General features: G+C 48.0%; 1 protein-coding gene across 3 annotated transcripts in view; it reads left to right on the top strand.

Annotated features, from left to right (window-relative positions):
• LSAMP (limbic system associated membrane protein) overlaps nt 1-7,953 on the top strand; it is a 1,001,416-nt gene extending 993,463 nt beyond the window's left edge. For all 3 annotated transcript variants that reach the window (XM_050333580.1, XM_050333579.1, XM_050333581.1), the window contains one exon: nt 437-7,953. In XM_050333580.1, the coding sequence (XP_050189537.1) occupies nt 437-534 (98 nt within the window). In that variant the 3' untranslated portion in view covers nt 535-7,953. The remainder of the gene's footprint in view (nt 1-436) is intronic.
• Nucleotides 7,954-17,223: the final 9,270 nt, after the last annotated feature.

Genomic DNA, 17,223 nt, shown 5'->3' with positions numbered 1-17,223 from the left:
TACGAGTCCTGGCATCTCAGGGGCCACCACTGGGAAGGTGGCGGAGTGGGCAGCGGTGGGGCTGGTGACCAGGGGCTGCGTCTGCAAAGGTATGAACCGTGTTCTCGTGCTGGAAGGCCAGCAGTTCCCAGCTGGAGGCACAGCAAAGGATGGGATGTGGTCAGCAGCCAGGATTGAGCCTTCCTGCTTGCTCCAGCCTGAGTGTTGTTTAGGGAAAACCGCATGCCATTGGAGTGTTGGGCAGATGGAAGGACGATGCTGAGCAGCTGCCAGGCAGCAGCCTGCACCTGGGCTGGAGGGAGCTCACTGAAGTGGGAAGGCGACTGTGCCCTGCAGCCCCAGCCCAGGAGCAAAGTGTTGTGTCCCTGTTTTATCCCCATCTCACCCAGCCATGTGTAATCTTGTCTTCTTTTCTCTCCCTTCTCGCACCCTGCAGGACCCGGCACAGGGAGAGTAGACAACGGCTCCATGAGTTTGGCCGTCCCACTGTGGCTGCTGGCAGCGTCCCTGCTCTGCCTACTCAGCAAATGTTAATACAAATCAGAATTAAAAATAATAATATTAATAATAATTAAAAAAACAACACGACAACAACAACACACAAAACAAAATGCGTTATACAGGAGACAGAGCGAAGAGAGGGGAGAGAGAAAAAAGAGGGGAGAGAGAGAGACGACTGTTTCTTTCACAACTTTTGTGTGTTCAGGAGCGAAGAGGGGGGAGAGGAAAAATTACAGCAAAGAAGACTCAGCAACATTTAATCCAAAACCTGAAAAGCCGGCTGTCAAGTCACTGACTGTCTAGGAGGCAACACAAACCGAGGGAGAGAATGGGGCACCAGCAAGGATCGCGTCGCCGCCGGAGGATGCTGCAATGTAAACAATCCAACAAAACCCACAAAGCCAATCAAACAGAAGATCCCTTTTCTTTTCTCTCCTCCTTCCTCTTTTCCATACTTCCTCACCTTCCTTCCTTCCTTCCTCCTCTTTCTTTCTTTTGCGGAAAGAGGTCTTTGCTTCGGTGTCTATAGCCATTTAACTTTTTGGATGCCCTGGGTCATTTTTGTGAGCTAATGCTCAGCAAGTTCATACTTTTGAAAACAAATTTAAAAAAAAAAAAAAAAAAAAAAAAAAGAAAAGAGAAAAAAAAGCTACAAACCAGAGCAAGTCACCTGAAGCTCTCTGCACACTGGTGTCCCATGAAGAACTCTTCCTCTCTTCACTTCACCCTGCGCTCATGTGCACCCAGCCCTTGCTAAACACCTTCTTTTCCTGTCCCTTCCTTCCTGCAACATCGCCCTCACTGGCCTGAACTAAAGCTATGTCAACTCTACTGAAAGCCTACTTTTTTTTTAAATCCTCTTCCTCTCCCCCCTCAATTCAACCAGGTGTCTTTCTCTTTCTCCTGTGTATGCCTGTGTGCGTGCGTGCATGCATGTGTGGCTCTTGCTCTGTCTTCACTCTTTCTCTCCTCTTCCTCTCTCTAAGCATGCAAAATGAACAGTCCATGTGTACATATGCTCATCCTGCTGTAGATAATGTCCTGCCTTGTAAGTGTGAGACAAGATGCAGAGAGATCACTCAGGCAGAGAAGAGGGGTGAGGAGAGAGGGGCAGTTGCAAACACAGATTCCCATGGTGTCCTCTCCAGCGTCCTCACTGGCTTTTTAACTTCTGACCACCCTGCTTGCAAGAGGCAGTCTGCACCCTTGTCTACCCTTTTTTTTCTCTCCCACCTGCAACCTGTCTGGCTCTCAGCCTACAAGTACCAGCATAGCAACCCCTGCTACGCATGAGTGCTCGCACACGTGCATGGGGGTGTGCACTCATGTGCAATTGTCCAAACAAGCAGAAGAAACTAGGACTGGCCTACAGCACTGTGGACTGAAGAGTGCAGCCACCCATTCCTCCTGGGGATGGGAGGCTGAACCACTGGGATGTGAGTGATAAGACCTTGGACATCAACAAGCAGCCATTCCTTTTAGGTATAGTGTGTGCATAGGAGCAAAGCCTCAACATGAAAACAACAATCTGGTCATTCCTAACCATTTTGGTAGTCATGCAAAAATAGAGCCAATACTCTTTTTTGTTGTTTTGTTGTTTTCATTCTTACTGTCCTCTCTGGTATAAAAGGAAATGTAGGCTGTGTGAGAGGGTGAGTGTGTGTGTGCGTGTTTGTGTGCTGTACACCATTGCTACTACAAAACTCGCTGCAAATTCCACATTGGAACAAATTGGGTCAGAAAATATCCAGGACCTGTGAATGGAAGACGTAAAACAAATCTCAGGTCCCAAATCCTAAGCTTATATAAAGAAGGAGCTTAAAGTGGTTCAGCAAAAGAAGTGGGCAGCACAATTTCCCTTGGTCTTCTCTTTTCTCATCTCAAAGGTGCTGGTCTTGCTGGAGAGCGCTGTTGCTTGCCATCACACTTCCCATGGCAGAACCACATGCAGAGGTGCCAACAGGAGATGCTTTGTGGTTCCCAAGTGAGGAGAAGGAGAGAACAGGCTGTTAGAAACAGGGCTGAGAAAACGCTGGGTGGTGGCTGGAAGTTGCCACACCAGCACAAGGGGGAGAGGGCAAGACAGCAGTCATACGCTCCAGTGTGTTGGCAGGGGCAGTGGGGAGAGGACTCCTGTGTCTTCTGGCCAGTCACGAGCCCTAGTATCCACAAGCAGCAAAGATGATAAAACACAGTGCTTATGAGGTAGCCACTTGCTTTACTGGGGAGAGGGATGTGCAGGAAGAACTTGAGTTAGCCCACACAAGTCAAGTGACCATCCTATGACAGTGCAGCGTTTTACAGGTGCTCAGCACCCCTGAGCTTTCAAGCACAAGCCATCTTGCTGTTCTGTCTTTGCCCTGCGAGTTTGCACAGTAGCAGCACGGTGGGCAACCATGCTCGCACACTCTTGAAAGCAAGGGGGAAACTGCTTGGCCTTGCCGCTCTCCAGTGTGCTGGAGGGGATACCCACCGAGTGGTCCCCTGCCAGGAAGGAAAGTGGGAAAGTGCTGACTGCGAGGCCGTCCCCATCTTTGCGTGGGTGGGGCACAGTCTGATGAGGCTTCTCCCTGCTGCTCAGCGTGATGCTTTCGCCTTGCACTGCGGCACTGCCGACCCTGCCCCCTCGCTGCTGAGCTCAGCTGTTTCAGGCAGCAGCAGGCACGCAATTAAGCAGGCAGTCAAAGGCTCCTCACAGGCAAGCAGAATGAGCGAGGAAATTTATTGGAGACATGAGAGGCTGAAGTTTGGGCACTGCAAGAGTTTCTACAGAGCTGCTGTGGGATTGCATGTTGGTAAATTATGCTCCTCTAGACCCCAAAACCATACCTGAAGGTGTTTGTGCTTTGGTGCAAGAGGGGAAAGCTGGGCAACTGGTGCTCGAAATCCACCCAAGGCATCCAGGGATGGCTCCCCTCTTCCAAGATAGGGCGTTCCTTTGGTGGGACTTGAGCACCTCCTTTGGAGATTGGTGTGCATGTTGTTGCCCAGAAAAAGAAAGCCCTGTATCCTTCAGAGCATTCAGGCATCCCAGTCCTTGTACCTACCCTTAAGGAGGGTCATGTAATTCAGTGTCTTAGTAACATGTCCAGATTTCCTGCTACAAAAGGCCTTCTCTTACCCCTGCTACAGCCACGAGCTGATGCTGGTTCTAGAAACCAAGTCTGGGAGCTTCACCCTTTCGAGCACACTGGCACAAGGGACACCACATTGCTCAATCTCGGTGCTGTATGGATGGATTTATTGTTGCAGGCTTGGTGTGAAAGGTGGACAGCCTACTGTGTCCTGCTGTCACAGGCTGTTCCTAAATGCTGGGTTTAATGCCCACTTTAGGTTCTTTGATGTCAACCTGGTTGCTTTTGTAGCATCTGTCCCATGTGTTGTCCTCTGCGTGGTTTTTTTGTCACTGTGGGGTCACTCCGAGGCACTGGGATCACACACATCAGAGCGCTATGGTGTGGTGGTGGTCACAAGTCCCCAGTACTTCATTGTCTCACACCTGTTTTGGTTTGAAGGAGTTTTGAGGGGATGTTTTTTTATATGTCAAGGCACAGAGGCTTATGGTTAAAGGGAAATACCTCACTAAAAGCAGGATATCCATTTTTTGAAGCCACCTGCCTGTTAGTTGGGGGAAATGGACACAGCCCCAGTGCTGTGTCCAGATCCTGTGTGTGAGGGACCTGGTCTTTCCTGCGGGCCCTTGGCAGATCTTTGCCTCTGTTGCATGTCCGTGAAATAGGGTTAAAGTCAATTATTTGCAGACCTGTCTGAGACAAGCCACCAATAACAAGAAAGCCTGTTGTCTGCAGCAGTGCTGGGAACCCCACTCCTGGCAATGTCTGTTCCTAGGAGGGCTGGGGGTGTCATGGGTAGGCTGGAGCTTGATTTATTCCTAGAATCTAATCCTGTTAGCTGCATTGTGCATCACAGGATACTGTAAACATCCCCCAATTTCTCCTGAACTCAGGCAGGGATTGCTCAAATCATCTGTCAAGAGGTGAGGCCAGTTGAATATACGGAACACAGGCAAGGTCAAATGCTTTCTCCCCCCTCCCTTTCTCCCCTCCACCCTCTGACAGAGATGTTGCAAAGGTTTTTCTCATGTCTCAGTCCCTTTTCTCTGAAACTGTTTCTCCTTCTCATCTATTCTGCGCTTTCATGTTGCTATCTTTCCCATTCCCTCCCAAAAAGCTGGGCTCTTGCTTCCTGCTGCCTTTCAGCTGGTTGAGGACCAGGAAAGATGGGAGTTTAGAATGGGACACCAGTTCCTTGAGCTTGTCAGTGTAATTGTGTTTGATTGATGGAGATTTAACATTTAGTGTTATAAAAAAAATTAACAAAATGGAGAAAAAAAAGAAAAAATGTATTTCTTCAACTTGTTTGTAAATATTACAAGAACTACATGAGATGTCTGGTAACGTCCAAGCAGAGGAACAAAAACTTAGATTTAATATATGGCCCCATACTTGCTAGCAGATTTCTAACCCTTTTCGGATGACCGAGAGGAGGGGTGAAGGCAAGTCTTTCTGAAAGGAACTGGACAGGGGAAATGCAGCCACCCCGAGCCACATGAACTCCATGCATGATTATAGCATGTTGCTTGGAGCGTGTGCCTGGTCAGATGGAAAACGAAGCAAACGCCTGTCTCTGAACGGCTGGGAAGGGCGACATGGGTGCTCCAGCCGACACCTGTATCTTGGCAGTTGTGTTCATTTTTGTTTGTCTGCAGCCCCGTAGCTTGGGGGCATGTTGCTCAGTGATGCACCCCCTCCTCCCCCCCACTGCTTTCTTCTCCAGTGAAGTTGTGTCGCCCCATGGTAGCACCGAGTGCATGTTAACGTGCCATTCATGAAGATGTCATTGGTGACATGCATTGTGTCGAGAGTTAGTCTTTGTCCGCACATCTTTCTCATGCCACTGACTGTTCACCACTTGGGCAGATCTCTCGTGTAGTCTTGCTTGCCCCACTTTTGGTCAAAGTATATCCAAGCCCCACCAGCTCTTCTTAGCTCCAGGTGCATCCAGATCATGCCCCCAGGCCACCTGTCTAAGCAACCCCATTTTGAAAGTCCAAGCACACAGCATGGACAAAGTCACCGTCAAGAGCCGCATGGGCTCCAGAACCGAGTGGAATCGGAATCTGGAAGGAATCTAGGGGAGCAGCAGTGAGTCCCAATGATACAAGAGCATTTGGGGAAGAAGATCTGGGAAGTCAGAGGAGTTATGCTAGAGTCCTTCACAGTCCCACCACCAGGTGATGTTTCAGCTCAATCTTTGTGCAGTGTTTCATCGCTTCGCCCTTCCCTGATGAGGGAATCTACAGGCACAGGGAAACAGCTCTTCTCCTCCCAACCCCTCTCACACCTCTGCTTCCTCTCCTCCAAGCGCACTGACCTGCAGCCTAAATCATGATGGTGCTTGATGTGATGTAGCAAGTGACGTGGAGGATAACTGACCAAGACAGTCCTACAGAGGAGGTGCTAGGGGCGTGAGCAGTTCTTTCTCTCTCTCTCTCCTGATGGTGCACAATCTTACTGCTTCTCTGACTCAAGTACACAAAACTTCTTGATTTAGGGATGCCGGGAACAAACTGTTCTATGGGAAGAGGAAAACTTCAGGCAGGGAAGTGATTGAGAAACTGGATGGTAATTTCCAAGATATGGTGCCAGTGAAAAAAGGTAGGGATGAGTGCTGTCCGTCGTCCATGCACAGAACTCTCAGGTTCACCAGTGAGGAGACCATGGCCTCTCAACACTAATCTTAGAGTGGCTTAATTTCCAGTGGGATGCCCAGAAGATGATTTTTTTTGACTGCATGACTCCTGCTGACTAAGAGCTGTGTCACACCATTAAAACCTCTTTCACTTTTCCTTCTTGTAACTTGCTAGAATGATAACTGGGAAACTCCCACAGGCCCCCAAAATTTTGCTTGATGGTTGGCTCCCATTAGGGCAATATATGGTGTTTTCTTGTTGGTTCACTCACCGTAACAGGAAAGCAGAACTCATCTTGGTCAGGATATGGTGGTATGGTCCTCTGTACCTCTGTGGCTTGGGTTGATGTGTGTGAGGAAGGGGACTTACCGAGGCAGAGCTTGGGAAAGAGGAGCAGATCTCCTGATTAGCCCAGGCAGGAGCGAAGCAGAGAGTCCTTCACTTGCTGCAGGCTCAGGTTAACTGGTGCCACAGCAACTCAGACCGCCCTGTAAGCCTTGTAGAAGTGCCCAGGCAGCAGAGGAGAAAGGGGCAGTGACAGTCAGGAGGACATGACTGCAGTGCAGGTGGTGGGGCTGCATTAGCAGCAGGGCTCCTTGGGTAGTATGGCTGAGGAAGGGACAGAGACTGCATCCCAGAAGGGCCATTCCTGGGTAGGGCAAGCTCTTCCTTCCCTTCCTATGCTCACGATGCTCCCTCCTGGCCTCCCAGGGCATGCTCACTGTGCTGCCATGGGCCTCATGAGTGATGCAGTGTGACACCACAGTGGCTGCAGCCGCGTCCTGAGAAAAGGCATGTGGACGGTTCTGTACGTAACATAGGGGCCGTGGATGGAGACAAGGAGCAAGGGCTACCTAGGAGCCAAGCAAGGAAGGGAGCGCCTCCCAAGCAGGGCTGTCCTCCAAAATTATGACATTTGCTCCCCGTTCGGTCACGCACAGGCGCGTACGCACACCCCCGCGAGCTCCACCGCGCACATGCCACAGTAGTCCTCACGGCTACCATACAGGTGCTCTCCTTTCCCACACTCTCCATCACACATGCAGCCAGACAGGCACTCATCCACTTGCTCCTGGCCTGGCTCTGTCTGTAACCCACACAGCTACTGGTGACCTCCTGAGGAAACCAGGAGAAAGTGTGTGCGTGCCTGTGCCGATAGGAGCACACGTGTGTGCCTGGAAATGGAGGAGGAGGCAAAGAGCAGGAGCCTGCCTCTTCAGTGCCACCGTCACCTCCCATAGTCATTCAGCTTTCCCAGCTGGAGCCAAGATTCATCCTCTAGACCTTGAGAATGAAGGTCAGTCCCTTCTTCTTGCTACACGGTGGGGTGGTTAGAACTCTCCTCATTAACAGTGTTATATACATATAAATATATATATATATCTATATCTTTATATATATTTTTCCCCAGCACTGTAGACATGAGCTGAACTTCTCTTTAACGAAACGAGAAAATGGCCATTTAATTTTTTGCCATTGGTTTGTTTTTGAAACTAGCTCTGTGAAAGAAAATTTTAAAAGCGCAAGTGTGTGTGTAAAAGAACCAATCAAAAAAACTAAACAACCCAACAAATGAATGAACAAAACCCAATGATGGAAAAAAAAAAGAAGCTTTTTATTTTTTCTTTTCTCAATGTATTTAACTTCTGTTATCTCGTTTCTGTTTCTTTACATGTATGAATGCTCTGCTCTTCTGTGATCTTAAAAAAAAATACAAAAAAATACAAAAATTAAATAAACGTGAAAAGGAGGTAATGTTTCCTGATTTCCCCTCCCTTCCTTGCATATTCTGACTTGCCTCTTCTCTGATCATGGTCTAGTGATGACTTCCCAACCCACCTGGGGAATGTGGGCCAGGCTGCCTCTTCCTTCACCTTTCTTGGAGGGGCAAGGTGGTACAGGGCTGCAAGAGAGGCAGGGACCAGTGCCTTGAGACAGAGGGTCCTGGGTCACCCCCAGCAGACTGGCCCCTACAGAGCAGTATGGGGATGAAAGGAGCAGGCTGGCTGTAAATAGGTGTGAGCTGGGGCTACCAGGGAGAACGGGAGAGGGAGGGAGGGGAGGAGCCACAGGTGAAAAGTGCAGTGCCGAGCCTTGAAGTCAGCATTTGCCTTTAGCTCCGGCAAAAAAATCTTTTTCTTTTTCTTTCTTTTTCTTTTTTTTTTTTTTTTTTAAATAAATAGCATGTTTGTATGTGTGTGTGCAGGCAGAGGCTAGGATCAGGGTTGCAGTCCCAGCAGGGGAAGAACAAGGAAGCTGATGGAAGGGATGGGCTGAGGCTGAGCTGCACAGGCGAGCGAGCACAGGACAGGAGAACCAAAATATAGAGCATGATGGTGGAGATGGTGGAGACAGAAGAGGACGCTGGTGGGGAAGGAGGTGGGAAATAACTGGCCAAGAAAACAGCAGGACACATAACTGGAGAGATGAGATTTTATATCAAGGACGGAGTGGGGAAACAAGGGAATGGAGAGGGTCTGGGGCTTGAAGTGAGGGCAACCAGGACAAAGGGAAGAAGGGCAGAAGTCTAGTACCACAGGCACAAGCAGGCATGAAGGGAATAGGTTAGAAGAAAGGGAACAGGAAGGAAGGGGCAGCAGAGTAGCCCAGGCAAGTTTTCAAGGAAACACAGCCAAAGGGATGAAGAAACCAAGAACTGTGATCCAGAAAATCTGCTGAAAGGAGAAAGGAACACCTGGGCTTTTTAAATGTGAGGGTTGGAGAGCCCAGGTAATTTACAGCTAGATAACTCCAATGGTAGCGTCTCTCCAGAATGTAAGTGCCATCTAGCTGTCACAGCCTGGCGTCACTGTCCTTGTCCCAGTGGGAGAACCTGTATGTCCTGGTGGGCCTTGGGGTACAACTAATGTGCCACTGCACACACAGCAGTGCGGCAGGGCTGGGGCAGCCCAGGGGTGGAGCCCAGCAGGTAACAGTGCAGCGTGTCTGCACCCAACACCAGAGCAGCAGCACAAGGCTGCATTTGGCTGGGCTCAGCTTGGGCAGCAGGAGAACCTGACTGTAGCTCTGCAGCAGAGGGAGGTGGTCTTGTCCTTGCACACTGCTGGAGCATGAAAAAACAGGGCTTCTTATTTCTGGGTCTGCTCTGCCCAGCACCTGTGTGGTACCTTCACTGCCTCTGTGTCACCTTCCACCTTCTCCTCTTTCCTATTTGCAGTTCACTGGGGTAAAGACTCAAGACCTACATACACAATAAGGGTATATTCTATGAAAAGTTTTATATAATTTTGTTTCTAGAACATAACACATAGGATGGTGAAAGCCTGGTTTTCAGTAGAGTACAGGCTTGTTTCTTAAATTGCATAAATTAAATAAAACCCAAGCTGGCACTGAGCACTAGGGACAAGCAGAATGGTGAACATGAACGTGACTAGCCCTTACCATGCCTTTACTGTTTGAGACGGAAGAGAAGCAATGGGTTATGAACCCTCCTCCATCACCATTATTCTCTTCCCTGGTGCTGGGAGAGTCAAGGAGCGGAGCATGGAGAAACACCGGCACAGCTGCTGGGAGGAGTCCCGGGGAGGGGTGAGTATCACTGTGCTGTATGGATATTAAAGTCAGTATTGAGGTGGAAACAGGCCAGATTTGTGATGCTGTACATGAATGATACCAGCACTGCCATGGCTACACCTCAGTGTCTACTCTGAACTCACCTGGAAAAGCTGTCCTTGCCTTTTCACCTCCACCACATTAAAGCTGAGGCTAAAAAGAAGACGGGATAAACCCTGGCAAGCACAACCTCTCTTTTCATTAACATTTTAAATGGTTATTTTTAATGGTACATTTAACTAACACTAACTTATCCATGGGAAGAGAATTTGGCTGTTAACACCAGCATCTGCTTAACAAACTGAAGCTTTGCATTTGGTAAGGCATGAGTGGAACACCAATAGTATTGCTTGCTAACAGCAGACTCATTAACATTAATTCCTGCTTTTACTACCTTGAAGAGCTTTTTGTATAACAGCAGTTATTAGATGTACCCCATTCTTACTGAAAAAGGTACACAGGAAATTGTTAGCAGTGATGCAGACCTACCGGTAAATGAGGATCTAAATTCTTAGTACTTATCATAACTCAAAACTTCCAGAAGAGTAAGAAAAGCGATGAGATGTTCTGAGGACTGTGTTCTTCATCTTTTCTCACTGGAGAACTATGTTCAAACACAACTAAACTGCAGTTGGATATTCGTTAGGAGTTACGGTGCTCAAAGGCTAGAGGAAAATGCGTGTCCATAAAAATATCTTGCAATTCAGCATAAACTTTCTATCCAAAGCAGGCACTGTCAGAATGGGCAAAGAGCTGGGTTTAGAGAGATAAGATCAGATCTCCCCAAGGCTCCTTTCTTCCAGGCTAAGCAACCCCAGCTCCCTTAACTGCTCTTTGGATGACTTACCCTCTAGACCCTTCACCAGCTTCATTGCCCTTCTGTGGACTCACTCCAACACCCTAATGTCCTTCTTGCAGTGAGAGGCCCAAAACTGAACACAGGATTCAAGGGGCCGCCTCACCAGTACCAAGTATAGACAATCACTGCCCTAGTCCTGCTGGCCACACCGTTACTGATCCATTGGCCTTCTTGGCCACCTGGGCACACTCTGGCTCATGTTCAGCTGCTGTCATCCAGCACCTTCAGGTCCTTCTCTGCCAGGCAGCTTTCCAGTCACTCTTCCCCAGGCCTGTAGCACTACATGGGGTTGTTGTGAACTAAGTGCAGGACTCAGCACTTTGCCTTACTGAGCCTTGTGCTGTTGGCCTTAGCTCATCAATCCAGCCCGTTCCTCTGCAGAGCCTTCCTACCCTCCAGCAGATCAACACTTCCAGCCTTACTGCCATGTTCAGACTTACTGAGGGTACATTCAATCCCCTCTTCCAGATAGCTGATAAAGATATTAAATAAAACTGGGCCTTGGGGAACCCCACTAGTGACTGGCCACAAACTGGGTGTGGCACATTCACTCTCTCAGTCCGACCATCCAGCCAGTTCTTAACCCAGCCAAGAGTGTACTTGTCCAACTCATGATCTGCCAGCTTTTCCAGGAAAGTGCTGTGGGAGACAGTATTGAAAGCTTTACTGAATTGCAGGTAGACAACATTCATAGTCTTTCCCTCATCCACTAGGCAGGTCACCTGCTCATAAAAGGGGACCAGGCAGGTCAAGCAAATATAAATCAGGATGGAAATGTCACAACTCATCATTAAACACAGACCCAAGCAATCCAAAAGCACTGGGGGCATTTTTCAGTGGTTGTTAACATGGGATATCTCTGAGAGCCAGAAACTGCAATGGTTTCCAAAGCCGGTAATCTAACACCTTTTTACTGATCTGTCATATGGGTTATGAACTCTGTCCACATGGCAGGTGTGGTGTCTGTAAAAGCTTGAAAACGTGCTGGAGAATATGAATCTTACACAATGCTTTCTGGTGATTAATACTTTCATAGTGTATGGTTTGTAGAATATTTACTGCTTTCTTTTCATGAGTGCTGCTTTCCAGTTTAGCTTAAACATGTTGCAATGACCAGGGAATTAGAGGAACAAATGTTTGAACCAATATCACAGAGAGGAAGGTTCTAATTGAAATGCATAATAGAGTTGTCATACATTCTAATAACCTTGGTGATAAATCTGATTTTAGGTCTTTTAAAATATTACAAATAATGAAAAAGATTGACGAGGAATAACACTACTCTGCCAGATGAAAGCTCTTCCAAAATTGTTACAGAGCTGGAGGGCAGCAAGGCTTTAGGCTTGGTTTGGAAATCACACTTTGGCATTGATCTGCTGCTGCCCCATCCTTGGGTGCTGATTTTCTTATCCAGCTCTCTGCTTGGGACTTGAAGGTTGCAGTCCCTGATACCTGTGGTCACAGGCTGCAGTACTGAAAATGGGAGAGTTTGTGGAAGTCATTGGCAGAAGTGGATGGTCCCATCTTCTTCAAGCTCAACAGATGGATCTGGATTTTCCATCTCTTGGAGCCCAACCCCTAAGGCTGTTTCTTTAGCTTGCAACCCAGTTTGCAACCCAGTCCTCCCAGATGAAGAAATCACCCCAGCATCTGAGCCCCTCCAGGGTGCCACACAGACAGAAGGTCAGTGGGGATGCATAAGACACTTGACACAAGTGCAGGAACCCAGCAGAATTTCAGTCCCTCACAGTGCATCTGTCTTCCAGTCCTGGGCCTGCATTCCACCCTACATGATCACATCATCATCATGTCATCATCATGGCTAGGCTTCGTGAACGAGGATTTGAGGAGGGTTCTACCCACACTTGCTACAAACATGATCACATATAGCTGATATTTGTGCAGGCTTGTTTCCTCTAGATACCTGCGTTGAGTCCGGTTATATTTTTGCCCTGATATTCGGATGTTTCCTCCCACCACTGAGGCCATGCACTTTGTCTAGCATTGAAATTTTCATGGGGAAAAAGGGTCTAATTCCCACTGCAGGCAAGTGGCAGAGTCAGGACCCAAAGGTGCATGCCATTATGAGAGAAGTTATTTTGCTTTCAGGTCAATAGTTATAGCAGCACAGAAAGCAAGGATCGTGCACCAAAGAGTCTGCAGGGGTACTCCTTGCCACTCATCCCACCTTGCATAACAGAGCCAAGACACCCTTCCTTCCCAGAACCAGTGCTTGAGGGTTGGTTGTCTGTCTGTCTAGTGAAGGAAGGGATGGGCTCACGACATCTTTCTGTGACTGATACTTTACCCAACCAAAGATCTTCCTTCCACCACTGAACTTTGCACACCTTCAGCACAGCCCCCTGCCACTGATCTAAGCTCGTGTCCATGGTGAAGCTGTGCAGAGGTTCATTGCTGGAAGCAGCTGCTAGTGCTAGCCCCAGCTACACCCCTGCTACCTCAGGGTGGCACGTAGCCTCTCTCACTGCGGCTGAGGCAGAGCCAGGAGCAGTGCTGCTGTTTCCACCCACAGCACATGGTGGGGATGAACACAGTGCCATGCTCTTGAAGCATCCTGCTCTTCCTGTTAGTGGTGTGGTGCTTTTCTGCAAGGTTTTACTGGGGCAGCTGTTGGCACAGTAGAGCTGCTGACAGGCATCAGGGCAAGCCTCCCACGCTGCAGGATTGGGTTCCAGCTGACATGGCCCTGGTACCCATCAGCGTAAGCTGTTCTGTGTGCTCTGTTGGAGGGACAGATCGTACACTGGAGCCCAGTCAGGCCTTTCACTGCCAAGGGATCTGGCAGCAAGTGGCTACAGGAGGGATGGGTGAGAAAGCAAGGGTTTGGGCTGCTGCCTACTTGAGGATGATTGAGTGGGGCACCTCTCTAGGGAAAAACACTTCTTGGTGTGTTTGGGGACCAGAGGGCTGTGGAGAAGACATGGGGACTTGTGCAGTTGGCTGAGCACCTCTTTGTAAGGAGCTGGCAGCTGAGAGCCAGCTCCTGACCCCAAGTAAACCTGGAATCAGCATGAGGGAAAGGACCAGGAGCTCAGGGGGCATTTTCAATGGTGTCCAAAGTCTTCCTTCTCTGCCTTTGTTACCCTCGTTAGCTAATTGAAATGGAAATAAAGATATCAAACACCTCTGAGGAGAGGCTGTAACACTTGCAGATAACAGTCTTCATCTGCTTTAAAGCACCTCCCTGGCCCCTGCCTCAGAGAACTACACCAGGCAGAGATATGTCCTTGGACAACAGAGGGATGGGGCATTCTGAGGCAGCCAGATCAGACTAACAGCAACTGATTGCTGCTGAGTGATAGCAGCGTTAACAAACCAAGAGGTACTAGGGAGAGTGACTGAAAAAAGGAAAAAAAAAGGCACTGGAGGCACTTTGTGCCTCTAATGATGGCTGCCATGCAGCAAATGAGGGAAAATTAGCAGCAGACAGACAAATGGAAACTCATTTCAAGAGGCACTGAATGAGACAAAATTGCAATGAGAAGCTCGGGAGATTGACTCTATTGCAATGAAACTTTATTTCCCAAGGAATCCACTGCTCTTACACACTCCCTTGCTCACTGTCTGTACTCTGGGAGCTCTCCTTTCATGCCCTTTAGTGATCCCCCTTCTTCTCATATAAATACTAGAGCTGAGAAAACGTTTATTCAGAGCAGGAGGGTGAATTTGCTTTAATGCTACCCTCACCCCCACCTTTTTAATTCATATCTGCAACAGTTTTTTACTGTATCAAAGGTGAACAGGATTAGGAACTCATCACTACTTTGGAGGCCAAAACCTGATGTTATCCTCAGCTTCATGCAGCAGTCTGAGAAACTGGGATGGCCTCATCAAGGCTAAGGTGAGGTTTTGGACTGGGACATGAGGAGAGAGGCTGTGTACTATGGGTTTTGCTTGTGTACCAGAAGGAATATTCCCCTTCCTCAGTTGCTCAGGAAATTTAAATTAATGAATTGCTGAATTCTGTTAATCTCCAAAACACTGGCAATGCCATTGAATTCTCCTGCTTTGTGTCGATGACGTGATTGTTTTTTAATCATGTACCCTCTTGCCCTAAGAGACATAAGTTTGTCAAGGGTGGGAAGAGATGCACATCATGGGAAGGGAAGCTGTTCGCTGCTCTGGGCATCCTTCTGTACCTGGTGGTACTTCAGGGTCACCTGTGACTGAGGAACGAAGCTTGACAGCCCAGCCTGGGTCTGTGCACGGGGGCAGCCAAAGCAATGCAGTAATTTCGGGAGTGGAAAGTCTAAGCCTGTGACTCTCACTGTGGCAGCACCTTCTGTCCAATGCTTACAAACAGTAGGGATTCATACCAGAGGTAAACTATTATCTGCCTGAAGTCCTTATTGACACCTCCTGAGCCAACCATGCCAGACCTGACTCATTGCACTGGATTAAGCTTCACTTTAAAAGGATTGCACTAGCTTGGTGCGAGAGGTTACTCAGTGATGAATCAGGCACAAGTGGGGGGGTTTTTGCCATATGCGCTCATTACAATTGTCTGTGGATAATCCCAAGAGGAACAGTAAAATGACACTATTTATGTGCACCAACGGCTCTACCATCTGAAAAGACTGCTGGGATTACGGTACAATTTTGGTTCTAGGCACAGACACCTTTTTTAAGGGTCAGATGCCCATGTGGTGAAAATCAGCATTGATATTCCAACACCCATGTGTCTGCTGTGCTGGCCAGTGAGCTCCTCTCCCATGGCAGAGTTATCAGACATAGAACCTGTCAAACAGAAGGGATTCACCCATGTCATACAGTGATGGGACTCTGTGTTTGACACGTGCCACAGAGGCAAAAGACAGGTATAATATGTGGCATCTCCTCTGGAGGCTTGAAGTCATGCTGTTCCATAATGGCAATCTTACCCTAGAAATTTATTTTGTGGGACAGCCCATTTAGCTGAGCTGCCCTTTGTTCAGCAGCCCTCAAGAAAGACTGCCTGAGCTGTGAGTGTTCTGTGCACACCCTGTGTTTGCTAAAGAACCCCTGATGCGGGGCTCACTGGTCCTTCTGATTCTGGTTGCACATCTGCATCCCTCCCATGCTACCAAATGGCCATGGGCAAACCCATCAAAGGCATTGGGAGTGGCTGAGTCTCACCTAGGAGCTGCAGCGTGCTGGCAGGTACCAGACTGCTCTAATAACTTCCTTGTAATGAGCAAATTAGCTAAATCAAAACCAGTCTCCAGACACTTCATGAACAGATGAAAAAAGAGTTTGATGGGTGCTCAACTCCCCTGTTTTCTATTGTTATTCTCTTGCTTCTCTGTTATTTGAATCTCTTTTCCACCTTTATTGCTGTTAGATAGTTATTTTCTTGCAGGGTTAGTGTTTGTCTCTTCCGTTTCTGTTTCTTATGCATGAGTTTGTTGAGCAAGCACAAGCCATTTGGCCCACATTGATTATTTATGAAGGTGAGAACCTTTTATCTCGCTGCTTAGTAACTCAACAGTGGTGTAGAAAGAGGCTGTCTGCAAGAAGCTGCACATCTTGCAAGAGCTGGGAGATGAGGGAAGGAGGTTGAGGCATTTCAGTATCTGATAGGAAGGGAATAGAGAAGGGAGACAAATCAGGCTGAACTCACTGTAAAGGGTGATTTATCTATAATGCCATCAGAAAGTAGGGGAAAAATTACACCCTTGGGATTTGATAGCACTTTGCATTCACCTTGAGGACATCATAAGAATATATCAGTAAAGAGTGAGACCCATTATTATAAATTCCAAAAAGAAGAGATGAAAATTTCAGGAAAAGGGGCAAGGAGAACATGGCACCCATGCTTGTGCACTGGCAGATGCTCCACAGTTGCCTGGGTGCTGGCTGTACAGCCTAACTCAGCAAGTGAAGGCAGAGCCAAAAGAACAAAAGATTTCCAGTTTGAGACAGGCTTAGTGGGAGAGGCGTTGCAACCCTCCAGTGAGACTGCATACCGTGATTTCTGCGAAACCAGGCAAGTCACGCACTTGTAATGGGTCACTGGGACCTGGTCAGATGGAAACAGAAAATGAGTTTCCCTCCTCAGCCCCCGCCCTTTCCTAGCCCAGTTTTTGTATTGTCTCTCTTTTCCGTTGCCTACTGCTCACATTGCACTCCACTAGTCCAGAAGACGGGAGAAGAAATACACCTGACCAAGTGTTCACAAAGGCTTTTGCAGAGGGTCACCCGTATGAAATAACACACTGTTGAGAGGATCCATTCTCAGGATCCAACGTGCAAATACAAGGCTGGCAGCCTGGAAAGGTATTGTCACTTTCCTGTAAGTGTGCAGGAAGGCAAATTCATTGTGTGTTGGAACCTGCTCTAGAGCAAAACAAATAGATCAACACTAAAGGACAGGAGCTGAACTGTTTCATGAATGGAGATGCTATTAGAGTGCACTGCAAACAGGATAATGGAATATCAGCTCAAATTTCATGTTACTGTTACTACTAAATCAAAATCCTACACAGAGTTTAATATAGTTCTCCTAAAAATTTCCTGTCACTTCTGCTCTTCCCTTCATCCAGTGACAGCTGAACGTGTCAGATTCCAATCTGTCCCA

This window comes from Myiozetetes cayanensis, unplaced genomic scaffold, assembly GCF_022539395.1.
Source record: "Myiozetetes cayanensis isolate MyiCay16 unplaced genomic scaffold, myiCay2020 scf5-8, whole genome shotgun sequence".
NCBI lineage: Eukaryota > Metazoa > Chordata > Aves > Passeriformes > Tyrannidae > Myiozetetes > Myiozetetes cayanensis.
Note: the sequence above shows the minus strand (reverse complement) of the source record. Positions and strands in the feature narration are given on the sequence as shown.